The 26,942-nt window shown below is 43.0% G+C and overlaps 1 protein-coding gene and 3 long non-coding RNA genes across 16 annotated transcripts; 3 read left to right on the top strand and 1 right to left on the bottom strand.

Annotated features, from left to right (window-relative positions):
* The first annotated feature begins 1,240 nt into the window (after positions 1-1,240).
* LOC129783764 (uncharacterized) lies at positions 1,241-3,591 on the top strand. The gene is made up of 3 exons (XR_008745631.1): positions 1,241-1,581; positions 2,260-2,612; positions 3,467-3,591. It is a non-coding gene; the product is annotated as an uncharacterized LOC129783764 (long non-coding RNA).
* Positions 2,217-26,190, bottom strand: KLHL8 (kelch like family member 8). Of its 4 annotated transcripts, XM_055794968.1 has the most exons (11): positions 26,062-26,190; positions 25,188-25,298; positions 16,998-17,244; positions 13,183-13,731; positions 10,521-10,707; positions 9,707-9,850; positions 8,392-8,503; positions 6,132-6,300; positions 5,389-5,548; positions 4,210-4,411; positions 2,217-3,771 (listed from the first exon to the last, which is right to left on the bottom strand). In XM_055794968.1, the coding sequence occupies exons 3-11, from the start codon at positions 17,202-17,204 to the stop codon at positions 3,648-3,650; spliced, it is 1,854 nt and encodes a 617-aa protein (XP_055650943.1). In that variant the 5' UTR covers positions 17,205-17,244; positions 25,188-25,298; positions 26,062-26,190; the 3' UTR covers positions 2,217-3,647. The 4 variants fall into 4 exon arrangements, with proteins under 4 accessions (XP_055650943.1, XP_055650942.1, XP_055650944.1 ...); XM_055794967.1 differs by lacking the exon at positions 25,188-25,298 and having other exon boundaries at positions 26,062-26,187; XM_055794969.1 differs by lacking the exons at positions 25,188-25,298; positions 26,062-26,190 and adding an exon at positions 25,860-26,029.
* On the top strand, positions 6,282-13,546 carry LOC129783763 (uncharacterized). 10 transcript variants are annotated; one of them, XR_008745627.1, is made up of 7 exons: positions 6,289-7,336; positions 8,797-8,947; positions 9,755-9,868; positions 10,931-12,418; positions 12,529-12,589; positions 12,986-13,020; positions 13,285-13,546. It is a non-coding gene; the product is annotated as an uncharacterized LOC129783763 (long non-coding RNA). The 10 variants fall into 10 exon arrangements; XR_008745625.1 differs by lacking the exon at positions 12,986-13,020 and having other exon boundaries at positions 6,287-7,336; positions 10,866-11,060; positions 12,192-12,589; XR_008745629.1 differs by having other exon boundaries at positions 6,288-7,336; positions 10,931-12,589; positions 12,986-13,070.
* On the top strand, positions 17,201-23,152 carry LOC129783765 (uncharacterized). The gene is made up of 2 exons (XR_008745633.1): positions 17,201-17,291; positions 18,827-23,152. It is a non-coding gene; the product is annotated as an uncharacterized LOC129783765 (long non-coding RNA).
* Positions 26,191-26,942: the final 752 nt, after the last annotated feature.

Below are 26,942 nucleotides of genomic sequence, written 5' to 3'. Positions count from 1 at the left end.
CATAAATACGCAGCGTCTGCAGAGTCCTCGGCGAGGGCTTCGTTACGTGCAGGGCTGCACCCCCCTCTACAGGCAGAGATTTCAGTGAAATCATTTTCTCTCAGCTGTCTTCGGAAAGTCTGTAGTCTTCCTGACGGGACTAAGAGGGCACACATACATTTTGTTTACGTTTTTAAACATGCAAGTAGCATGTGCATCGTCCTCTAATGTTTTCTGCCTGCATCTGAATACTTCCGCAGGGTGTCTAATCCAAACAGCTTTGCTGGAAGCATGGCTCTGTTAGGAATGAGATGCCTTTGGGGAAGAGCAATATTCAAAAGTATTCGAAGCTGTGAAAGCATAATCAAATTTTCGCAATCCCCTTTGAACATAAATAAGGTAGGAATTTAACATTATGTTGAAAGGACATATTTTACAAAACAGAAACAAACACTAATACATGCAAGATCCTTGTGTGATTGTGCTGTTACAGCATTTCCTGAAAAAAATACAACCAGAAATTACTATGTGAATGTAGTGATCAGAAATCTAACTTAAAGGGAGATCTTTGTCTTTTTATTGATCTCCTGTACGTAAAAGTGCTCAGACTAAAATTTTCCAAATACAAACGTGGCTGCGAGTAGTGCGGTAGCTGATGCGCTGCCCTTGGCGGCAGCGGTTTGGGAGGACTTGAGAGGCCACAGTCCAAGCCCTGAGGTGAGGAGCAGCAGGAGAGCCAGGATGGGGAGGCAGCACATCCCAGGCGCTGGGGCAGCAGGGTGACGCTGGCTGCGTGCCTGCTGGAGACACGTGGCCAAAGTGGGCTGGTCAGCAGCGGTGCAGAGTCTGGTCTCGCGCCTCCCGAAGCCCATGACGTGGTTACAATCAGCAGGCCGGAAACTTCAGTGTTAACTGTGGCCACGCTTGATTCTTCCAAAATTTTTTCTTTGTGTTTAAAGGATGTACTAATAGACATCTTGGGGTTCATGATTTTTGTGGGTGAGGTCAAGGCTTTCAGATGCTGGAAAAACATCATAAACAGAAGCAAGAGCAGTTCCACGTTTGGGATCAAATGCGCATCGTGTTTAGATGCAATGACTTCATGACCCCGAATGTTTGAAGACTTTGCTGTCGCAAATCCCAAGTTTCGTTTTAAATCAGAAGACACGGTGGGAGTTAGAGCCTGCTGCCGGTGGAGGGCTGCCTCACCGCGGGGAACCAGCGTGGGCTGCTCTGCTCCTCAGCCTGGGTAGGTTTATTACTTTGTTATCGTGATCCTGTTGCCAGGACTGGAAGAAAAATGAGTTTGCTGGTGTGTGTTAAACCACAACAGCTTTATATGCAGGTAAATCATTACAGTTTGCTGCCACAGTAATCCTATACATTTTATATATATATATTTTGACATCATTATCACATTTGCAGCAATAGTGTTTCTACAACAGTTCTGCACAAAATATTTGTAGTTCTGGTGTCACCCAAGATTAATAATGTAGACACCGCTATACTGGCAACAGGGTTGTTCCTTGTAAACCTTTTTTGCAGTTTTCCTGCCAGTCCTTAACAATATGCCTCCAGAAGCCTGAGCACGGATGTTTGGGGGTGAGTGTGTGTGTGTGTGTGAATCAAAATACACCAGAAGTGTCTGTCTCATGATTGCGTTCTGACCTAGTACCATTTGACCTCCAGCTGCCGGGCTGACAGCAGAGCCTCCCACAGGGTACAGTGCTAGTGATGTGCTGTAAGCCAACCTCTCTGCTGAGCACATGCCTCTCCCTCTGCCTGCAAGGCGACTGCTGCCGCGTGGCCGAGGTGCATGTGGGTGCTGGCACCCAGAGAAATTTCTCAGCTGTCAGGCAGCACTGCCAGGCTACTTGGTTTCATGGTCAATGTTCCTTTGTGGAAAACTTGCCTTTCCCCCCGCCCCCCCCGCCCCTTAAGTTTTGTTAGCCAGGACATCCATAGAAGAACCTGTTTGGTTGCAGAGAGGGAACCTGCACCTCTTCTTTCCACCCCTCCTCCTCCTCCTCCAGTCACATCACGAGCCACAGGAGGTGACCACATCCTTGCACAGGAGCGGTAGCAGGGTGGTAGCAGGGCTCGGGGCTGTAGCACCAGATTTTCCCTGTTGACAAACGCTTCTTGGTGAGAATTATACTCTGCAGAAACCAAAATATACTCCGTGTTGTAATATTTCCCCAAAATAGCATGTTCCAGTCATACTATAAACAAGGTGCTTTGAAGTACAAATGTTTTATTGCAATGTTTCGTTATTTACAGTACCGTTCGCTTTGTCCCTGGGTGCTACCAAAGTGCAAGCTGTTTGAAACAGAAAAGCTAAACGATGGTAACTCAACAGCAAAACAGGACCGTGCCTTATGCTCGTACTCTCCTGCCTCCTCCCTGGCACTGAAGGCAGAGAAGTTTGCTGCTCTCCCTTGTCACTTGGCACATTCTGGCAATGTGAAACTTTGGTCACAAAGGATTGTCAGTTGTTGGTCTGTTCAAGGTGATGGAGGAACAGGAATCTGCAGTCTTCGTAGCTGGACTTTATTGAGAATTCAGGGTTTCTGACTGCGTTAACAAGACACCTTTGTACACAGCACTATTAAGTTCCTATTTCAAATTTTGATGTAAGTACTGGTTCATTTCCAATTCTTGTTGTTGCCGATTCTCTTTGGTTTGCATAAGCTTGAAAGTCATCTGCCTGGTTTGAGGCTAGATCTTCCTGGCTTAACTATTTTAAGAGAGCCAGAATTGCCACAGAGTTGCTACTGGATACTGAAATTGGACTTGTCATCTCCTAGAGTTGCATTTAAAGGTCTTTACAAAATACTGCAATTCTTATTATGTGATTCCATTTTGTATAAAAATAGTGATTCAGACACCACTGAAGCCTACATTTTCACACACTTTCATCTCAAAGGAGGACAAATTACACTGGCTGCTTCAGGAATGACCTCTCAACAGAAACTTGCCCTTGTTGGGAGGGGCGGTGGTAGTTAGTATAAATTTATTGAAGACTTGAGAATTCCAGTGTTCCAATGGCTAAATTCAGGTCAAGAATCTTTTCAGCTAAGTGTATTAGCTTGAGAAAGTACTTAGACAGGTGTCAGACTTGAGTACCTGCAATTGCCACTGCGTTACCGTAGTATGAACAGGGCTGTTGTTACCTTTTAAAACTTGAGACACTTTGTGTTACAAAGCCTTGTACAATTAGGAAATGTTTAAGACTGCATTCCTGAAAATAAGTTACTTGAAATGGCACTCCCATCCTCCAGAAAACATGCAGCAGGGCTGTTGGGGTAAGGCTCAGTGCTACTAACAGCAGCGCTCTCTCCTCACCCCGTGCCTGGTTTACAGTTCAATAATGAGTCCCTGCAACAGCTGCCTCAAATGATTCTGAAATTAAAACTTCTCAAAAATGGGATGATTGTAGCTCTTGGCAGGATTTCCCCTGCGAGTTTTTTATTCCATGTTTTCACAGGCTTTGCTGTATCACTATTGACAGAAAGTCACCAAAAGCTTTACAGTTGCAGAAGGTAACATTTTCACAAAGAAAACGTATTGTTTTCATTTCTCAACCTACCATACAAAACACGGTGTTTAAAAGCTCTGCAGTGCCTCTCTGCCGTCATTCTTCTGGAATTTGAAGGAGGCAGCAGAGCTCACATGCAGTCAACAACGCTGCTGGATCCTTGGCCCATATCCCGGATCTGGCTGCTGAGACAAGAGCACACAGCCACGCCTGCTCCTGCCCTGCAGTGGGACACAGAGCCAACGAGTTCCCACCTGAGGAAGATGGCAGAGGGGAAAAAAGAAGTAAGTTCCTGTCTTTTCTGAGCAACTTGAAAGCATTTATTTTCTGTGTCTGAAATTCTGTTATACGGCCTAGCTGTTTACTCTGCACAAAAATACACCCCGCTGGTTTATTCGTACTATTTGAGTAAATTTAGCGCAAAATCAGACTGAAACAACCAGAAGAATGTAGATTCTTATTGAAGGAAGGGAAAAGGACAAGGGATGGAGATAAAGAGGTGGTGCTTAAATATTTACAAGAACGACCTAATGCCATAAGCAGCACTCCTGCATCACCAGTCATGAATATTACTCAAAATTATTACCAGGAAACAATAGATAGACTCCAGCTGCACATTATTTCTGTTATGTTGTGTTTTCATATGGCAGATTTCATTATCTTATTAAGCCAAATAAAACATGTTAAATTACCTATTCACTATGGGATCAAATGCTTCCACTGTATTCAGGTACACATTGCCATTATGACCTCCAACTGCAAAAATTTTACCCATCAGCGTCGCTATGCCAACACCACCCCTCGGAGTTGTAAGCTCTGCTACATATTCCCATTTGTTACTGCGTGGGTCAAAGCGCTCCACCGAGCTCAGTGGAGAGTTGTCATCAAAGCCACCTGCAAAGAATCAGCACAGTATCGGTTTTTAGCCACTTCTAGCGCTGGTGATATCCAGCACTGGCATTATCAGGCTATTCTTAGCATTCAGTAGGCTAGTGTCCAGCTCTATTTCTTTACGTGAACTTTACAAACTCTTAAAAATTAATCTAACAGCTCTCCCTCCTGTCACTGCACAAGCATCACCGAGAGGGACAGTTTTCTTCTACCCAAGTTACGAGAAGAGGTATTTCTAGTATTTTTCTCCTAGAATTCATCTTACACATAGTTATAACGGAACAGCTTCTAAACTGGAATAGAAGAAAACTGAGACCAGTAAAAGGATGGTCCTGATCTTATTTTGGCTTGAACAAAACACATTCTGGTGGTGTTTTCAAATCACAGCATCGCTGAGTAGGAAAAAATAATCCTCAGTAAGACTTCAGTGATGCATTCCCCTTGCTGGGGCAACTGTCAGAAGAGCATTTTACTCAAAACTATTTTAGCCACGGTAATACACAAGGCAGAGCTCTGCAACTATCACTGCAGCTTACCCACCTGGCATCTTTCTCCCTCAGGAAAAGCAGGTAAATGCAAGGTAGGGCAGAACAGGACAACAGGCTGTGGGATAAGTGTAATCACCACGCAAAAAAGCTGCTGTTGTCTACACTCAGAATAGAACCAGAGTGCTTTAAAAGTGTGCGAACATAAGAATCGTTTTCCTAAAAGGAAACTCAAGTCTCGAGGATTTTCTATATAGACATACTGTCCTGAACAATACAGCCCTCCTGAAATGTGGGTTAGGAACTGCTTTTTATTTCCTCACTAACACACCTTCATCTAAGTGTGCCCTGGTTGTGCTTGCTTGCTTCTCCTCCCCAAGAACACAAAGTATAGGTCAGGTCTGTCTGTTCCCCGGTCCCTCTAGCAACAACAGCCTCTTCCAAATGCCAGTACTTGGCAGAGAGAGCACCACAAAATGCCACACCCCTACTCACCGACAACGTACAAGCATCCGTGGAGCTCACTGACACCGTTGCCAGCTCTTCGCTGACCCATCTCTTTCACTTCTATCCACTTATCCAAATGGGGATCATATTTCTCCACGCTGGAAAGAGATGCTACACCATCGTTGCCACCCACAGCATAAACATGGTTCTGGAAAAGAGTTTTATAGAGAAAGATTATTCATAATGTGCATGCATTTACTCAGCTTTCCATAGCCAATGTGACAAGTATAGGAAAATATGGTCTATCCATTCGGTCCTAATTATTTATTTTTATTTAAGAATTCCAACAGACTTAATTATCTAAACTTGTAAATGCTATCTTCCAACTAAAGAAGTGAAAAATTTATGTAGAGTTGCAGATATTTTGCAGAGTACACATGGCGACAGGGGGATTAAAGTGCAGATGTTTTCAGTACCTTTAAACATAGTAACTTAACAAACCGGAGTCAGCTGGATGAGACACGAAATATTAGCCTGATGTTAGAAGGGCCCTCGTACTTGCTCCCAAGACCTCAAGTACTGTTGGAACAGGGAGCACAGTTCAATTCAATATGAGTATTATCCTGTATCCTCACCCTTTGCAGAGTGCCATAGGACTCCGATGACTAGAGATGCAGAGACCCACCACCAGCTGCGTTTTGTTTAAATCTTGTGTTCTTCCTTGTAAAAGCAGATTTGAAAACGGGTTAGTTCCTCAGCTGGCCCCGACCTGGGAGGAAACGGTCACTTACCACCAGGGCTACGGAGCCCACTCCTCCCCTGGGAGTGTTCATTGGGGTGACTGCGCTCCATCGATCGGAATCAATGTCGTATCTTTCCACATCGCTGAAGCAAGTGTTGTCATCTAAACCTCCTATTGCGTAAATGGGGCCGCCAAGGGAGGCAAGAGCAATTCCTCTCCTACGAAAACCAAAGGATCAATACCTCAGTGCAAATCCTTAAGGAAAGGCAACGTGAAAGACATGCCAAGTGCAATGTTTCCTGACTGGCGCCTGTTTCAAACTATGGGAAAAAGGTAATGAAAATTTAAAAAGTGAAGTTGATAATAAATAATGACCAGTAACTGTGGCTGGCCCTCTTGCCGCGGTCTTGCAGCTTTGTCCTGAAAGCCTTTTGTGTGCTGGCAGCCTCCCGTTAGAGGGGCTCCAGAGTTTTATCTTAAATTCACCTCAGCTTTCCCAGGCACCTGTATGTTATTGTGTGATCCATGAACAGGACTGTTGCAGCTAGAATATTTTCAGACTGCAAGAAGACAAAGCTCCAGTTTGAAAAACAAAAAACAAACAAAAAAAATGCAGGAGAGCATGGAATACTGTTTTAACTGAATGTCACCTCAGGTCCAAGTCCTCTACTTACATGCTTGGATATGTGAGACTGTCTTAGTCATTTGAATTCTCTGTCTTGGTACTGAATTTTACACCTCCTATCTTATTTTACTGAATCTGGTGGAGAACCAAAGCCAGCTGGTTTTAACTTTGTTGGTATAGCTGCTGCTACAATTTGGAAATGATTTGGGGGGGGCTGATATTAATACATATTAAAAAGCAAACCTGCGATGGACATTAGATGACTGAACTCTTGCAAGACTTAATTGCAATTTCTGCCATTCTGTTATTTTCTATTAAGTCTGTGTTAAAATAGTTGTCAGATTTTTTTCCTACTAAATCTACCAATATGAGAGTACAATCAGTACTACAAAATGAAAAGTATGGTCTGAAATGTAAGCATTAAGTTTCTGCTTTAACTACCCAGACAGGTGATTTACCATTTCACCAAGAACGTTCTTGTCTCATTACAAAGAGGGCAGGCTGGAAGATACCTAGGCGGGAGCAAGGGAGGCACAATCTTTCTACAGAACAAACATTGTGGCAATATCCTGGCCTTATCTTAAATTGCCTCAGCGGGTAACACAGACGCATGCCATCAATGGTGGCAGGTGAGGTTTTTTTAACCAAGTATTCTGACACTACCTCTGTGAATGGAAGGAGTGGAGCACAGCCAGGGTACAGCAGCCCTTTCCTTTACCAAGGTACCAAGTAAGAGATGTCACAGAAATCTAGGCCTGATGTTTGCTGATAATATGCCCTGGGGTGATGGCAGGAGGGAGGAAAAGGAGCAAGAAGCCACCTTCTAGGTGTCTGGGTCTTCTACTTTGATTAGGTCACAGCTACAAATAGCTTCAAGAACCATGCTCGATATTTTACTCCTACTTGTACATGATGTTTTTAGAAACAACAAACAGCAAAATGGAATGTAGAATTAAGGAGACTGATTTAAATGACAGCAGAAACAAAAAACTACAGATCTGTGAGTCCAGTAGCTCCTTAAAAGAATCTTAAATATCAAAAGGCAAGAAAATCATCAATCTGACTTCCATTTTCTTAGTGCTTCTGGCCTTTTGTGGCAAAAACATAGGCAGCTACTGGTTTCCTGAGCGTGAAGTATTTCATTCACTGTGCATATTCCGCAGGCAGTCATCTTGCTCATTCTTAAAAAGAGCAAAAAGCTCACAGAACCAATTAATCAGTTTTAAGTTCTTTATCAGGCACAGCAGAAAGGCCCTAGATACCAGCACGTAAGCACAGCTGGAACAGAAGAGTTCTCTGCCCCAGAAGCCAGCCCCCTCAAAATTAGAAAAAAGGAAAAGGGTAGTAGAGTGACAAAAGAAAGCCAAACGGTAAACATAACCAATGGTACCAGCCAGGGCCTCTCCCTGGAGAGAGGGATTACACAGTTTTGCACTGAAATACATACAGTACATTATGCACAACTATGTGATGTACACAAGTATGCAATGCAGATTTGAGTCTGCTTTACAGCTAGTAAATAAAGGTGTTTGACAGCGTAAAGCCCCGAAATAGGAAAAAAATATTCCTAAAACTAGCACAGTTTGGAAACCCAAACAAAGGCAGGACAGACATGTTTTTCCACATCATCAAGAAATGATGTATCACAGACCAGGACTTAAATTTTGGATCACAGGACACGTACCTCTTTGTGTTCATTGACGCCTTCATCATCCACTTGTTTGTGAGAGGATCAAATACTTCCATGCTTCCTAAGTGTTCATTTCCATCATGTCCACCCACTGCATAGACTTTACCTGAACACATACGCATCTTACAGTACAGAAATTGCTTGGCAACGTTTCAGTTTTCATTTATGTAATATCCCTGCCTACGTGGAGACAAAAAGCTCAAATAACAAAGTTTTCAAATGTTTTCAGTATCAGGATTTTATTAAGTACAGACTTTATATTTTTATATGCTGTACTCAACCAGAGATCTGTTCTAAAGTGGACTTTCATACAAAGCTTGAGAGATACATAAAAAAAAATTAAAATCTTCCCATAATTTGAGTACTGCAGGTCAGATCAGTTTTGGACATTTCTATCAGTCTCTCCAGATTTCCTATGGGGAAAAAAATACCGCTCTTCTGCCACAGCGACACAGGGGTCACTGTGTGCAAGGAAAAGCTGCATCATGGCTGCCAAGCTGCTGTGGGCTGCACAGACCTGGTTTCAGAAGATGGAGACCCAAAAAGAAAGGTAGGTCTGCCCTTGGAAGGGTTATGGTCTTAGTGACTTGCCTGTACGGATTTCAGTATGAAGGGAGCTAGTACGCATACTAACAAATTCTGGGTGACACTGCTGTATAACGCTGTTTCTTTATAAATAGATTTTTAAAAAAAATCACCTATTAAGGCAAGAAGCTCTATAGAATAGATAATTTATAAAAGAATAGTCTGGCTTGGAAGGGACCATCAAAGGTCATGCAGTCCAGCCCCCCTGCAATGAGCAGGGACATCTTCAGCTACATGAGGTTGCTCAGAGCCCTGCCCAGCCTAACCTTGAATATTTCTGGAGATGGGACATCCACCACCTCTCTGGGTAACCTGTTCCAGTGTTTCTCCACCCTCACTGTAAAAAATGTCTTTCTTGTATCCAGTCTGAATCTATGCTCTTTCAGTTTAAAACCATTACCGCTTGTCCCATTGCATCAAGCCCTACTAAAAAGCCTGTCCCCTTCTTTCTTCTAAAGCCCCCTTTAAGTATTGAAAGGCTGCAATAAGGTCTCCCCAGAGGCTTCTCCATGGTAAACAACCCCGACTCCCTCAGTTGGCAGTAATATCTCTCCAGTACGCACGCTCTCAGACTGTTTCAGAATCAAAAACCCCTTCATGGGGAAGAAGCTTTACTAAACTAAGTACTATCCAACATTTAAGCCATTGCAAGACAGATTTATTTAGTAAAAGTATGAATTCCACAAAAGGAGCAAACAAATGCCTTTTGAATAGGGTTACTGACCTCCCACGGAGATCACGCCCACGTGCCGCCTTCTGCTGTTCATTTCAGGGCCGAAGAACCAGTTGTTCTTACTGATAGAGTAACACTCAATGCTGCGAAACGGGTCACCTGATCCGCCTCTACCACCGACACAGAACAGCACACCTGAAGAAGACAAAACAGGTTTCCAGAAAACTAGTGGGAAGATGGGGGATAAAGTTGTCTAGCAGAGCGAACTGAAAATACAGTAGTTTGGGAGAGGTTGTATTTCACTTTAAGGGGCATGGTCATTGCCCTGCATAATTGGATGCTGGATTTTGGCCTTTGCTTGGCATTCTGCTATGGCAATTAACTATCTATGCTCTTGCAAAACCAATGCGTATTTTAAGCATACTTTTTGTGATTTTGCTCAGGGAGATGAACAGATTGTTTGTTAACTGCAACAATGTAAAAATTAGGGTTTGCAGTCTAACATTCGTTGCTCACTTATGGTGTAGGTTAGCCAAAGAGTTTAAAAGTTAGCTCAACCTTCTTGCACCAAAAGGTAAGTGTCCACTGTTCTCGGTATAGCTTTAAGCATACTGCCTGGTCATACCATAGTTAACAGTTCTAGCTTTAATACAGATAGACAGATAGAGCTGATCAGGATAAATAAATAATGCTTTAAAGAGAGAGACTTGCTAGGAAAATGCAGCACATCAGGTACATGATGGCTTTCCCAATTTTGCGTTAAGTCATTAACAACCATTTATACCAAGCTATCTAACCCTGCACAGATGTGCCGCCTTTCCTGCACACCACTCCCTACTGGATAATCAGACACACATTTAATTACCAGCAGTCTGCTTCCTTGGTGTTGTGCGAATGGAGTACTCAAAGTCTGGCACTGCCCTGCTGCTCAGGTGAAGGTGGTAGTTTCTTGCTTCATCCAGCAAATCCCTACATTTTAGATTCTGCTTGACAATCTCTTCCTTTGCCACAACACCCATAAGGAAACAAATGGGCAAGAGAGGCAGCCGTACCTGACAGAAATGAACACAGATGGAGTAACTGGCTGAACTGACTGAGTCTCACCATTTACAGTGACGCACGCATAACAGATGGCAGCTTCTGAGCCAGCTGGCAGCCCCACGCTCTTCACTAAAAAGAATCATTTACTTTTTTTTCTTTTTTCCCCAAGTAACAGTGATATGAACAGTTCTTTTTAGTGACAAACATTTTCTACAACCATTTGCATTTAAGCAGCAGTGGAGAACTGTCCCTTGGCCCAGGCTGAGCGGAGGACGGAGACAAGTGCCACTGCCTGTACTGCAACTGGGCATGCCTGACATGATGCAGGCAGCATCTACGGCTTTACCAGGACAGCCTGTGTCAGGTTAGTCTGCTGAGGGTATGAATTTGCAGCTCATTGCTATGCCAGTGTAAGAGGGCTTTTGCTAGAATGGCTCATTTTGAATGGCTAGTCAAAAAGCAAACACTGTCGCCATGAGCTAAGTGTCTATTAAGGAGGTACTGCTAGTGCAGTAATGCCCTTCTCTGGTGTGGATGACAGACTACAGGATTAAAAAAAAATAAAATGTTGAGAGCTAATTGTTTCCTTCCCATGGTTCCCCATCAGAGTGGTGACCAGGCTGAGGAATGGAAGGCTCTTTCCAGGTTAGGCTACAGGTGGTCACTACCCAGAGCAATCCCCAGTGACAGGGCAGATCTGAAATAAGGTCAGCCTCTCCAAGACTGCTTCAAAATGTCCTCCCCGCAATCATTTACGTCAGCAAATCTTTCATTTGTCCTTGTGAGAAAAACAGGAATATGAAGTACAATCAGGCACAAAGGTAGGCCAGGTGTCAGCGGGGAGGAACTGAAGTAAACCATCATCTGACTTCCTAAGGTTTGGAGTCAATGCTGTCAAGCAGCTCCCAGTTAGCTCAGCAGCAACAGTGAAGAAGTCCAGTATCTCTGGTGCTTCTCAGAGCAGCAGGATGGTGCTGTTACACAGCTGGCAAGTCTCTGTGTCTTCAAGTAAGCAAGTGTCTCTGCGAGTTCTTCCTTAGCCACTTGCTTTCATCCCACCTCTTCCTTTACTTTGGCCTGGCTTATTTTAGGCTGATTAAAAGCACCACCCTAGTTCTGCTAATAGACTCATGAGGTTAGTGATGTGGTAAGAACTGAAGGCTGACAAATTCAGAACCTCCTAACAGCAAAACCCGTAAGGCTGGTTATGATGTGGCTGTTAAGAAGCCCAGTCATGTTATCTGCTAGCAATCATGTCCAAATCAGCTGATGGCTCCATATATTCTGGCAAATAACCCATATTTATAGGAGGGGGGTTTACTTTTTCATTGCTTTGTCATAGACTCTGGTTTCCATGAATATAATAAAGCTGTTAATCTTATCTGCCAGCATAACTTGGCATTAAAAATCAATCTACCTTTTTTCTTTTTTTACATCTCAAACTATAATTGTCTGTAAACTTAGTTATACTGTACTAACATTTTTTTTGTACCAGAAACCTCACGCTGATCTAGATGAAACTGAAGGTTTTTGGAAGCCACCTAATAAACAGTTGTAACCTTTTACCAGGAAATGTGAAAAATGATGCATGAAGACAATGACTGCAGCATGTTAGAAGACCTCTCGTTACTCACAGAACACTGATATTAGTAACTCTGCCAAATGGGAAATATTCGAGTTGTAGTTCTGTGACAACTGAAACAGCACAGTTGATCCTACCTGGTAAGATACATAGCACATTTAGCAGTGCGTGGCATTTGGCAGGAGGAGCTCCAACGGGTGTTTAAATTTCAGCTGAGTGACCTTCTGATACCTGTATGTGTTTGTTTCAGAAGCAGTGAACTTGCATCAAATCTAGACGATTAAACTGCAGACTCCTTCTGGATCCTACAGGTAACCAGCAGTGCTAGTCTTGTGAGAATTAAAGGGTCTAGCATATTTTTTCTAGCCTGCTCATAGTGCTAACACATCTTGGTCTTTTGTTAATGAAATATATAGAACATTCCAGAAGTAGCATGACTTGATGTAACATCTCCATGACAGTTTTACTTTCCTAGCCATGTAAAAAACTTCCTCAACAGCTATGCTCTCCTTTCTTAAGTACAAATACTTACCAGCAAGGGAAGTGAGTGTTTTAGGCTGTAGTAGCATCAAACCAATTGAAGTGATGGTTTTATGTTCTCCACTATGTGTAAATCTAAGAAGTTTCTGCTCTGACACAGATACAGCTTTTTGTTGACTCCCCATCCCCTAGCCACGAGCATAAAGTCAGTACTCTTCTCTCTACAGAAATTGGAGAGTATGACTTCCTCCTGATATTCAAGGTATCTAACCTGCTTCCACAGTCAACTCACAACTGTAAATACCAGATGAGGTACCAAGCACTAAGAACATTTTTCATCTCAAGATCTACCTTAAGTACAAACTGTTGATTATATAACTAAACTAGTGACCAGACAGGCACCTGGCACCTCGGTCCACCCTACCTGTGCAAGTATTTCATCCAGCCACGTAGCATGATGCTGCGGATTGGCTAGAAGCCACTTGATAGCAGCGTTGTAAACTTGCTTTTCATTTTCAACATTCAGGTCACTGGAGGACAAGAGTTTATGGAGGTGCTGTGGTGACACGCTCACAAAGTCTTCACACTCCACCACCTCTGTGAAATGTTCGCAAGCATACTGATCAGCCATGTCCATCAAGTCAATGCGGTTGTGACTCTCTGCAAATGCCCTGACTGCCAGGCAGTTGGAGGGATGGAAGTGCAGTTTCATATATTCACAGCATGCCTTTGCTACCAGTTCCACCTGAAGAATGCAAGCAGCATAAAAGAGAGGCTGGACATTATCCACCGTCAGAGTAAGCCGGGAGGAGTACACAAACTTCACTAGGTCTTCTATTGCATTGCCATCAAAGTCCCTGATCTCAATCAACGTCTGCTTGGCTTCAGCCATTTCCGAAAGAAACATGGCTCTGAAGTAAGGTATAACACAAGCTAGCACTAGTTTGTGGCAGGAGATAAGCTTTGAACCAACCTGAAAAAAAAAAAAAACAGAACAAAAAATGCCCCAATCTTTTACTGGAATATCAGTATCAGCTATGAAAGAATGGGCAGTTAAGTTGAAATAAGAATTCTGAACTTCATATGCATTGAGCTACTGTATTTTGTTCAAACAAATTAACTCCATTTGCCCTGTTCTACTGACAGATCAATGCAGATCTGAGTTGTAACAGCCACGGCGGTAGGGCAAGGCCATAAACCAAGGAAGCAACAGCATCGATGCACTAAACTTGCTTTTAAGAGCTGTGTCCTATTTTTTAAATGAAACATCCTTAGGAATATTCTAGATGCATCTTGGAGACAGGAGGAGACTGCTAGGCACTTGTTTGTTTTATGTCTATTCAGAGACTTGGGGGGAGGGTGGGCAGGCGGAATTGGAAAGTGACATTTTTAGACTACTTAATTCAAATCTCTGGACTTTTACCACTGCTGAGGAACTGATAATGCTGTTTATAAAAGCAAATTCATGTAAAACCACAGTAATAACAGCCGTTACAGGGATTATTAAAAGTTACCAATCGCTTCAAGATTTTTTAGAAGCTGTTTAGCCACAAAAGGTAAGAGTATTCTCCATAAAGACAAGGTATTTTCAAAATCCTAATCAGAAAGCTTTTAACTTTAAAAAGTCTGCCTGCGTTCTCTTTTAATGTAACTGGATTCTAAATACTGAAGGTAAATGAATAGTCCACTACTTATTTGTGTTAGAGAAGTACTTTCTTACAGCCTTTGTCATTCTGTAGTCGACACTAACACAAAGGGATGGCCAAGTTAAGCAACCGGTTTTTAAGTAACTTGAATTCAAGTTTTAAGCAACTTGAATTACATGTTCATTTTCAGATTAAGGTGTTAGTGAGCTGTCTTGCAATTTAAAAAATAAGGATATTAAATTGTAAAGGATAATCCGGAGGTTTTTGTAGCTCTGATTCAATACACAATTGCTCTACCCTTTTTTAAAAAGCGTGTATTATCAACACAAGGGTAACATTAAGTGGGGTACATGAAAGAGTATGCAGATTAAAATAGAGGAAAAGATGGATGGTGAGTTAATTAGATCACTCCAGAAGAAACAATTCATAGACCTACCAAATGAACAAAAAGGCAAACCAACAGGAGAAAAGCAGATGGTGTGCATCTGCCACTCTCTGCCTTTTAACAGGGATCTGTTCATATGACAGTAACAGTACAGTAGGTGAAATTCCAAATTTTAACTCTTTGGAGCAGAGGAAGTCTCCCTGTGAGCTCCCACAGTTTCTCACTGTTACAGTGTCAGCACTCCCAACTACTTAAGTACTGATGCAAAAAGATGCTACCAGCTGGTCTGCTATACCCAGGGAACGCTCCCAAGCCATTCTCACCTTCAGAGATTTTTGTTCTGCCCATCATCCCAGTCTCTAATTAGATCTTTCTGTTGTATTAAGTGGCTTCACTATTTTACCCAAATCTGCTTAATTTTAATTATCTAGCATGACTTGATATTTCAAAATTAGGAGTTCCCCTCCAGTCATTAACTATCATATTTTAAAAGCCAGCAGTTAAATCAATGACTGGTCTGACAACAGCAAAGCCAAAATTACTCACTATCACAGGCCAGACACAAAATCAGCAACTTCAGTAGAGAAATAATTATTCTTAAAACATGACAAATGCCTGAGCACTACAGAAAGAAAAATCAAGCCCTGCAGAAAATTCTAGTTCAAGATACAGTTACCAGTTACTTGAAAATCACTGATTTAGGAAGTCTTACAGTAAGATGTACAGAGGTTGCTCTATACTATCTACTTGAGGACTGGAAGCCAAGTCATGCAATCTAATATTCTTAAATTACCAAAATAGCTCCACACAAATAATATAAATGAACATCAATACAAGTCTAACTTTGGGAAAGTTAAACTGCAGCCACAGTAAAGTTTATTTTCCAAGCAAAGTTCCCCCAGCAGGAGTATACCTTTAACTATGTTTAGAAAATAAGATTTTCTGCCTTTTTTTCAAGGGTGTGTGGAAAGGGAGAAAAGTGAGGATGAGGTCAAGAAAAGGGAAGAGGAAGGTTGTTAAGAGTTCCAGTATGAACCTTCTTCCCCAAAACACCTTTTAAAATTACAGATGTAAAAAGACCTGATGATGAGCTGTCGGGCAAGTTCTGTTTCATGTCTCTTGTGCTGTCTGGAACAGCTTCAGTATTGTCATTCAGTGTCCTATGAGCATTAATTTAACTGTTGTGAGCCACTGGACCTATTCACTGGTGCATCTAGTGCCTGCTCAGCACCTGGTGACAGGCAGTTCAATATCTGCTGTGAAGCACAACAGAAAAATGTTCCTACTTATTCTACTCCTGTTCTCTACTGGGACAGAAGAGAGAGAAAACCTTTTCCTCTCAGAGATTTTCCCTTGTCTCCCAAGGGTTTCAGAAAGATGAGATGCCTACTGGGGGGCACCACAGACACACATCTGTCAAGGGTTTTCCCTGTTAATATGTAACAGTAAAAGTGGCAGGCAAACAATTTCTCCTAAAGACATCTGTCATTTCTTCTTGGTATAGCAGCTACACTTCATCTCTTTTTCATAAGTAACTATCTTGCACTACTAAGACGTCTAGCTAAGCAATACTTAATATTTGCAGGTGCTGGCAACCACCGTTACAGATGCTAGATATAAATTTCTTGTGATCAGGACATAAGTAATATACTGCTGAGTTACAAAGAAGGCATTAAAGCAGTGCTATGCAAGAATCATAAAACTGGTCTCCTCTTCCTCCTCCTCTACTCTTTTATCAGCTGTAGAACATCATAATCTGGGGTGGGGTTTTTTTTTTTCTTTCTTTGAGAATGCTGGAAGTTAGATTTGTTCCAGAAATCCTGTTTGCCAGGAAAGATCTAGCAAAGCAACACAAAATGCCAAAATAAGAGGTAAAACTGGGGATGAAAGTGAGAACACAGGGGCTACAAGGAGCTGAAACTGCACAGGAATATACTGATTGTGGGAATTTGCTTAGAAGGCAAGTTGGGTGCAGTCACAGTCATGTACTTCTCTCAGAGTGTCAGTATCTAAGTGTTTACATTTCAGTTGTAAACTTCCTAAAAAGAAAAAAAAAAAACCAAAACACCGGCATATCTAGAGATGCCTCAGCCCCAACGGTATTCTGTGGCTTCCATACCCCTGCCCAAATTCACAGCCACCTCCAGCACACTTGTTCATAGCTTAACCTTCAGTCTGTTAAGTGCAATGGATGTGTGACAGTATCACCTTCAGTGTAACATCGCAGAGCTCTCCAGCTTCGAAGTAGTGAAGAAGAGAGCTGTGAAAATCCTTCCAAGCTTCATTTGCCTCAAATACGAAGATATCATCTTCACTGTCACTGTTGGAAGACCTAGTCTGCTGCTGTTGCTGCCGCCTTTTTCCCTTTATCAGATGTTGTTTAGCCTGCTCTGGGACCATGGATTCTGAAGCCATTGGCTGTTTCTTCTTTCACTGCGTAAATCTTCGAAAACTCCTGCCAAGACAAAATCCAGCCCATCAGGAGTCAAGTCCTAAAATGCAGTAAAGTACTGTTCATTGCCCTGTTTTTACAAACACAAAAAAACCCAGATGAGACATCAGGTACTGCTAGTACCTAACACTTTCATTACATGTTATAAATACTACCTATAATCTTAGTTGGGGAAGGTGGGAGAAGAAGGGGCGCGGGGCGGGGGGAAGACCCACAGTCAAGAATCCTATGCAGGTAATCTTTAGGAAAAGCCATTGTTTGTGAACTTGTTGCCCACACTTCCTGGAAAAGATATGAAAAAGAAAAGGCAAGGATGCATCTTCCAGCATTCCTGATCTCACTGCTGTGGATGGCAGAGCAATAGAAGGGACACAGCCCACAGACAGCTGTGCTGCTTTGGTCCCTAAGCAGTATCTCTTATCACTGCTGCCACAGACAAGACTATCGATCTGACCCTGATGGGTGCTTTGTGTATAATTACTGCTCAGCTTTCCTAGGTCTTCAAAAGCTAAAGCAATCCTTAAGTGTTTTGTGCATTTATGCAAATGGAAGCAAAATATAAAAAGCTTCTACAGAACTAAAGAGCAAGAATTTACACTTACAGAAAAATCTTGGAATTAAAATTACTTCCTTTTATTGAACAACCTTATTAATCCAACAGATTGATATTTAAAGCATGATAATGACTGAAATGCCAAGTTTTCTCCTGCTTGCCAGCTTTTATTTTAGACTGTTTACCCAGCTTAGGTGATGATATTTCAGGTGTCTAAGATTTATACAACTTGAGCTAAAGGAATCTTAGCTATACTGACATCACAGCTTTCCCAGGGGTGAAACAGGACTAACACAGACAACAGGGATAAGGTGTTTTCTGCTTCTGTCACTCAAATATTTTGCTCTTCCTGCTACTGTGAGCTTCCATTAGGTTAAGCTCACAGTCCACCTTATTATTTGCAAAAAAAAAGTTCAGTAGGGGAAGAGCAAATTTTTTTTTCCAGTTTGGTAGTGTATTTTAAGTTTCAGCTCTCTGTGTCTAAAAGCCATGAAAGCCAAAGCCAACGCAGTGGGATTTAGGCTGTACAACCACATGCTTTGTGGAAGATTAGGAAGTCCACAAAAAAAATGAAACACTGTTTGAAAGCATGGCGTTACTGATTCAGCTTACAAGCAAGAGTTCTGTTAGATTTTGGCAAGGGAAGCAAACAGATTTGTAAGGTTTTAAGACAAAGTCTCTGAAGAGCATATTTAGTAGCGCGTTCCCCTCTTCCACTGGCTAGCTTTGGTCTTCATGTTTTCTGGGTAATTTAGTATGCATTTATTCTTCATTCTACACTAAGAGATGATGATTGCTGTAGTTCAGAGATTTCTGCTCATGGACTCTGCTGTTGGAGGAAGTGGACTGGCTGAAGAAACAAAAAATTCTTCTACAATAAAAATGTAAATCACATGTCTGGGAGCAGAACTAATTTTCTTCTGGGCTATTTTGAAAGTATTCATGCCTCTTACTAAATTTACAATTCTTCATGCATTGGTACTGGAGAAAGAGCAGGATCACCTGAGATGATCGTACTCACTTCTGTTGCAGGTCACAGGGTTGTTACCAGCTCTGTGTCCTGTGTGGTGACAGGGCTGTTGGCTGCACTGGGCTAAGCAGGTTAAAGCAAGATCAAACGTGCCTGGAACATTCACTAACATGCCATAAGCAAGGTAAGTATTTCTTCCTTTAAAAGATACCTTACTTCTTCCAAAACCACAAACTAGCTTATGGGATATTCATATAGTTTATAGCAAGGAATACCTTTTTCTGCTGAAAATTTCTATTATGCCAGACTTGACACATTACTATACTAAGATGTTTTTCTAGTTTTTTAGGAGGGAAAAAACCTTAACATCTTGGTTTTCCTCTTTTAACTTCAAATTAATCCTCCGCTACTGGTACTCACCCCCTTTGCTTTGTTTAACATGCCCTTCGAAGAAGTCGCTACTACCATTCAGATACAAAGTTAACACAGAGCTTCAGAAACAACCTACTGAAGTTACCAAAGTCAACCGAGACAAGAAGAAAAAGAGAAGCTGAAACGCTGTACAAGGGTGCTGAAAATCATCATGTATTATTCATTCAGAGGTAAGACACAGCATGTTTAGCCTACACTTCTAGGGAACTCTTGCTTATTTTGGTCCTTAACTGACACTCTCACTTCACTGCTCCCTAGCTACTCACACCTAACAGTATTTTTACAGCCAAGTAGAAACGCTGCTTTCAGACAGAACTGCCACTGACTACTAAATGATCCTTCACAGCTCCCAAGTCACAAGGTTTTTCCATCTGGCATATATGCTACATTTATCCTCATGCTTTCACTGCAACCGCACGTGTACTTCCAATACTGTTCTGTGTCTCACTGCAAAAGAGGCTGATGGTGTAAGTTTTACCTATTCTGGGTCGGCCATTGTAAACACCAGCACAAAACCCATGTCTCTAAAGATAAATCAGTGCTATTGGGGTGACTTTTTTTAATGTTTTAAACAAATTGAGCAATAACATAAAAGCCAAACATAACTGATATTAAGCAATACTTTTAATCCATGTCTGATGCTTGTATCAAATGAAGCTCTTGCAGGTGATCTGAGCTCTTGCCTTAAGAAAAGACACTGACTGCATATTTGGATTTACATATTTAGTACATGCTAAGTGCACACTTGATATTGCAAGGGAAGAAACTAGAAATCATACCAGAGGAACCAAGGCCATGACTCAGGCACATAACCATAGATAGGAGAATCACATGTACAAGGGAGGTCTCAGTATGGCAATATCAAGTAAGTGTATAGGAACATGACCGCAAGTCAGTTAATGCTCTTCAGATAAAAGAAGTTTATGTGACGTGTTAGAAACTAACATGTTTAATATAACCTTAAGGAAATTTTTGGATAGCAATAGGCTGACACACTTCAGTTTCCTTGGGATGACACTGTGACAGATAATAGTATCTTCGGTAAAATTTTTATTCATCCCCGAAGTTATGAATTCAGGAGCATCCTGTTTCTGTAATGCATCTCAATCATCTAAATCTTTTTAGATACCTATCCACAAGTCTTCCACTTGTCTTAATTACAGCATCTCACAGTTTGAGTCTTCAAACAATTCATTCTCTACTATGGAAAGTACCAGATATAGCCATAAGACAGCTGTAAAGCTAACTCTCAAGGAGGGCCAGGTCACAGTATATATCCAGTTCGCTCTTAATTGTATCTGTCTTGAGAAATAGCACTGTTATGAATTATATTGTCTATTTGAAAAATCAAGGGATTTTCACAATTGGAGGTTTAAGGTAAGTCAAGAGCCACTACTATACTTAGCTTCTGCAAAGAGCCAGTCTTAGCAACACAGTGCACTACTAAACACAAAGAGAAGTAATATTACAGATGTAAAACTCAATATTAAAATAACGCATTGAAGTGTGTGACACAATATATCATGACCCAGACAGAAGGAGAGAAAGGAGAGAATGGATGTTTTCTTTGCAGGGAACACTAGTTTGAGCTGATCTGAATGCTTAGGCCTTTACTGTTGTTATTTTTTTTAAACAGAACAGAAATTACTTTTAGTAGCGCTTGAATCAAGATACTAAACTCTGGAAATCTGAAGGTCAGTATATTTCAACTCCAAACCTACTCCTCCTTCCAGCTTGAAGTGGAATGGTAAGTAGTTTTGTCATTGCGCAACCTTAAAGGGATAGCATATGAAAAAAGCAAGAAGTTGAAGTTGTATTTTCACATCTTGAATTACACAGAAGTTCACTAGTTTAAGAAGCACTAGGTAGGAGGATTCATCAGCACTTAGGTTAGCGTGCATGATGCTCTGTTAATTATAAGAATCTACAAACTGAGAAGAGTCATTTACAGATTTGCTCCCCAAATCAACAGTAATGGAACAATAACATCCAAGTACTTGAGGTTACTTTAGCACTCCATAAACGCTACACAGTCTCTCCTCTCTAGAACAAAACACTGCCATGGCCATTCAAAATCCCAATATCGTGCTCCCCTTTTATCTTGGCAATTAAGTTTTCCAGCCTCGGTACAGTCTAGTATTTTGACTACACTAAGAGTGTAAGTGACCACCACAGAAAGTGACTCGACTCTGAGAAAACTAAAGTAAGTCCCTCATTCGTAACATCATCTGTTACTCCTTGTCACTTTTAATGGAGTGTCTGAATAAAAACTGCCTGAATTAAAAAACCAAACTACACATTGTTTATAGCTCACCATTGTTTTCTGAGAGCAGGTCAGCAATTTCCTTGTTCAAGCTAAATATTTAGAAGTATTGATCTCTGCTGTTCCCAGAGCGCAGCTGTTCCAGGCCCCGGAGCTGGTGTTCTGGTCCTTGGTGCTGGTCCTCAGGCAAGGGACTGAGGATCCCTTCCTAGCTATTCCTCACTATCAAATTTAGAAAAGCAAGGAGGGATGGGAGGGCAGAACACAAGCACATTGTCTTTTATCTGCTGCAATTCAGGTAACAGTAACATCCTGAAGTGAAGCAATTTTGATTCAGACATTCTAGCTAAATCTGAAACTGAATTAAGTGTAAAATTCCTCAAGTCACATAAATTACTTATGTTCAGTAGAGGTAAAATACCTCAATAATTTTGAAGCAAAAAGAAATGGAAGACATTAGACAGCAGCAGGACATGAATGAACATTGCTCTGTTTTCCCCTGTAATGAAAATAAACCCCAGGAATCCTGGCTGACAAGCCAACCTAGATGTTGGAGTACATGGCCTCCTCCTCCTGTCAGGTACCCTGGGAGACAGTGCCCCCCAGAAAGAGGAAATGGTCCTCATTTGTCCATTGACACAAGGGAGGAAGAAACTCCAGTGACACAACAGAAACAAAACCAAGATTCCCAGTATAACCGCAACTAGGCAGTGTTTAGATGAAAGCTATTGTGACAGCCATAAATCCAGTGCTCTTTATGAGCAGTGGTACTGAAGTTAGAAAAAAGAAGGCAGTAGTCCAGGAGAAATCAAGATACAGGTGAAGTTTCACCAACTATCCTGTATGCAATTTTGGTTACCTGGCTACAAGACAAACAAAAATCATATCATGATCTGTCCAAAGGACAGTTAACCTCACTCAGAAAACACAAGATGCTTCTAATAGAAGGAGATGAGAAATGTGCCTTTTTTAAATGCAAAGTTTGTAGCCCTAGGAGGAGGGAGATTTTGGAAGTGCCTCGAGTACGAACAGACTGCATGCATATAAATATATACAAGTTTGTATGTGTGGCTGTGTAAAACTAACTTGTCTCATACGGTGAGACTCTGCTGACCTCAAGATTAGATAAGCATATGCAGCGACAAGATCTTCTGCAGTTTGATCTAGCTAACAGAACCAGTCTATCTGTTGTCCTCTGTTGTACTAAGAAAACTTGAACATTTGAAAAGAGGGCAGCTGGCAGAGCTAACAAACAGACAGAGGAAGAGAAACGGGAAAGGCAAGAGGCAGCTACAGTGCAAACTGCAGCCAAGCAGCAGCTTTGACAGGGACTGCACGAGCAGCTGTTCACTGTTCAGCCTGGTTACAGCTGTGTCACCACGAAGGAACACGGGAGGTAAAAAACCTGTTAGACAAAATAGCGTAGAAAAACTTCAGTACTCCCCTCTTCTCCATTCACCAATTCCATCAAAGGAGTTAGGGAAACCTCACGTAAAACTGCTCAGATGACCATGCTAATTAGGTCAAATCAGACAAGGTTGGAAAACTTGGGAAAGTTCAAGTTACACTCTGTATTACAAGCCTAAGCCTACTGTACTTTTCAGCAGGAAGTTAATTCAACAGAAAAAAAAATAAAATTAGAAACCACACATCTAACTGGTTTAGCTTGTTTAAAACCATCCAGCTTTCTTTTGTAGAAATAAAAAATTTCTTAGACAACACTAACATAAAACTTCTAGATTCTTTCGGTATTTCAAGGTTTCTTTGTAGCAAAAAATGACATTTATTATTTTGTGTTACTTATCACACAGATAGCTCAGAAACCAGTGAAATGGGTAGGTGGCACCATCTTTCATCAGCTTCTATAACCAAAACCCCATCAGTGCTATAGACACACAAACAGTGAATGAGGACTGCCCTTTCTTGGAAAAATGCAACAGAAGAAGGGCAGAAGAGGTGTTTTGTAAAGCATGAAAGCATAGTCTGATAAAATCTCATTTTGGAAAGAATTCTGCCTGGCAATCCCTTAATGCTGTTTTGAGACACCTTCTTCCCCACTTCCTTTGATCCAATATATAAATATGCTCTACAAAGTTCTACTGAGGTTTAATCCCAGTTTCCATTGAACACTAGAAAGACCAACTGTCTTTTGGGCTGTATGGGTAACAGGCTGACAATTTTGTTCAATCTTGCATAATCAAAACCAAACAAACCACTTAATATGCCATGACTGATGCTTGATTTACTTTTGCTTCAGAACTACCACCCAAACCCCTCAGAAGCCCCAAAACAGCAAAGGAAGGATCTGCTTTGCAGATACAGGTATACCTAGGAAGTGATTTATTTACGCAAGGTAACCTTGGGAATATCCAAAAAATAGAACAAAACACAGAAGAAAAAAAAAAAAGCAAGTCAGCGCAGTTCTTGGGAGCATAATGAAATATTGATAGGTATGTAATAAAAATTTTAACTAGTACTTTATGTTTGTAAGAACACAGAATAGGCCCTTACCAAGGAGAGGCACTATTATCTACTCTGATGGACCTGATTAAAAATAACAGTAGTTTAATGGTCTCCACAGTACCGTTTAGTTCAGCCCTTCCTGGGAAGTGTTAACAGAGAGCAAAATAATTTCTAAGTAATTTGCTAGCTGCCCTTTATCCTGATGCATGGTAACCACCAAAGTATCCCAGAGCTGTAGCCAAACACAGTTTTCCATACACCCACCACCCCTATCTTGCCATAGTTGGCAACCATCATTGTATTCTCTCATCTACAGTCAAGATTCACTGAAGCTGCAACCTCATGTTACACTCAAGTCAAACAGCTCAAACCATAAAGCAGTATCATCTTTCTTTTGTCCCAGAGCTGCAAGGTTCCTTCAAAATCTGTTTGAAATCAAGAGTGCGTAGAGGTGTAATACCAGACAAAAGGTTTCACAACCCAAGAAGCTGCAACTATTGATGCAGGAAATGCTTATTACAAGAATCTGTTTGGTGAAGCCTGCTGAGGGAGAATGAAGACACTGACTAACCGGGTACCATGCTGCCTTGCATCTCATTACTGGCAGTAATTACACAATGATTGTGTCTGATTAAACTTCCTTTTACAAATAAACAGCCAAATAGAAAGCTGGATGCCAGGCTACTGAGGTCTCACTAACAACTGATAAAGCAAGTAATGAGTACGTTGCTAATCACATGCTGCACAGAAACTACAGGTACAACCTTGGCACATTACAAAGCAGACACACTTACACAGCACAAGAGTTTACAAAGATTATATGGGGGAATCAGCCCAAACTAACTCAAAAACATCAAACTGCTTTAAGGCGGCAGCTCATCCTTTTGCAGTTTAACCTCCATTGCAAGCAATCAAAGCCGTATGTGACACAGCTGCTGTAGTTTTACCTTGTTAACATTTGATGAGCTATTTTACCTGCTGTGGTACTTTTCTACAGTCACACATGTGAATTGTTTCTTGATTATACCCCCAGAAGCCTTTGCAACAGGCACAGAAAGCCAGGTACATCCGAGTTTTATAACTTTTACTGCTGCAGCATACATAGGAGCGACTAGGCAAAGGTGAAAATACAGCTATGAATTGGGAGGCCCTGTTTGGTTTGTGAACTACCTCGATGCCCCTTACGGACAAGAGCCTGATTAACGGGTACTTCCATGCAACCTGTAAGTAATCTGCTCAAGTGGAGATGGGTAGGTGGAACTTACCAAAGCAGGAAAGAAACTCAAGCAGGCAATATAAAGAGCTGGCAGAGTTGTGGCATCTGAAATTCTCATTTGAGAAGGAAAGAGAGATGTGGAACTCCTGCGGCTTCCCCCCTGCAGCAACAGGCAATTTCTTGCTGTTTTTTAACACCAGAATTGGTTTGGGGTAACCGAACTGACTCCGGTTGTTATCCATTACAGGATGTCAATGTAAGCCCACCATGGTACTAGTTTCTTGGGCTGCGGTCTCCACGGTAGGGAAATTAGACGCAGCATCTTGAACCGAGTGGACTACTAGCTCAGTTGATTTCATGTTTTTATCTCCGTGCTTGAGCTGCGCGGCAACAAGCACTCTGTACGGCCAGGACCCCGCAGTGCCTCCCAAGGGACGAGCCCCCTGACGCTGAGGAGAGGCCAGCCCAGGCAGCCGCCACCCCCGCCCTGCGTGATCTGCCCCGCTTCTAGGTTAATTTACAAGAAATCCGGGGTCGGTTTGGGTTTCTGAAGCCGGCCGTGACCGCTCGCAATGAAAGGCAGCCGGGCCCGTTACCAGCCCCACGGCCGAAGGAGCCCCTGAGGGGCGGGCTCGGGGCCGCGGCCGGGGCGTCCCGGGGGGGCTGTGAGGAGGAGGGAAGCCCGCCGCGCCAACACAGGCAGGACGGCTCCCCGGCATACCTGAGGGGAGGGCGGGTTACATAAAGGCAGGGCCCACCATGGCGGCGGCGGGCCCTGACCGAGAACGAGCGCGGTACGACGGCGAGGGGCGGCAGCGGCAGAAGCGCGGCCGCGGGGGAAGGGCCCGGGAGCGCGGTGCAGCTCTCCCGACGCCGGGGGGTGGAGGGGCTGGGGCGAGTGGCCCGGCGCCCGCCCCGCTCACCTGCGCTGCTGCTGCCGCGGAGAGCCGGGGAGCGCTGCGGTGCGGTGCGGTGCGGGCCGGGAGGGGGTGGAGGCGCCGCCGCGCGGGGCAGGGCGGCGGGCCGGGGCGCATGCGCCGCGGGGCGGGGCGGGCTGGGCGGGGCGGGGCGCGCGCCGGGGTGCCGCGCTGCGGCCGTGAGGGGAGCCGAGGTGGGGCCGCGCTGCCGTGGCGCCCGCCGGGCTCGTGCCCCTGCCGCCTCGCACCGTGACGAAAACCCAGCACCTCGCCCCCCGCCGTGAAGCACCCCGTTAGGGGGAGGAAGGACTCGGGTCGCCTCTGAGCTGATACTTCTCCCTGCGCTTCTCCCGGCCGCGCGGTGCCGCCCCTGAGGGCAGGAGCTCGGGCGCCCGGCGGCACCTGTAGTTCCGAACCACCTCTGAAGAAACGGGAAAAACGAGGCGCCGAGGGGAGGGCTGTGCTGGTGTGAAGCGATGTGTTGAGAGGAAAGAGGCGAGCAGGCGTGCTCCGAGCGGGGACGTGCGCTCCGGCGCTGCGTAGCAGTGGGCCAGCAGCAGTTTGTTGTGGCTCAGGCAGTGGATGGCGGCTGCACGAAGCAGCTGCTGCTGCTCCAGGGCCGTGGTCTGATGTGTTGCTGGCTTGAGTTGCTCTGGCCACGCTTTGCCTTCGTCTTCTCCGACAGAGACCCGCAGAGGTCAGCAAGAGCTGGTGGCAGTGCAGGGTGGCTAATCCTGTGGCAGCTCCTCTCGTTTATCAAACGGCCTGTGAGAATAGTTGCTCTTCTTGCTGTAGTTGGTCTGTTACTTTAGCTATTCTTTTTCCATTAGGGAGTGGTTTCTGTGAAAAAATATTTTCCAGGCCAATTTAAAAAAAAAAAACAAAAC

Source organism: Falco peregrinus, chromosome 2 (assembly GCF_023634155.1).
Source record: "Falco peregrinus isolate bFalPer1 chromosome 2, bFalPer1.pri, whole genome shotgun sequence".
Classification (NCBI taxonomy): Eukaryota; Metazoa; Chordata; class Aves; order Falconiformes; family Falconidae; genus Falco; species Falco peregrinus.
This window is presented reverse-complemented; position numbering and strand designations above follow the sequence as displayed.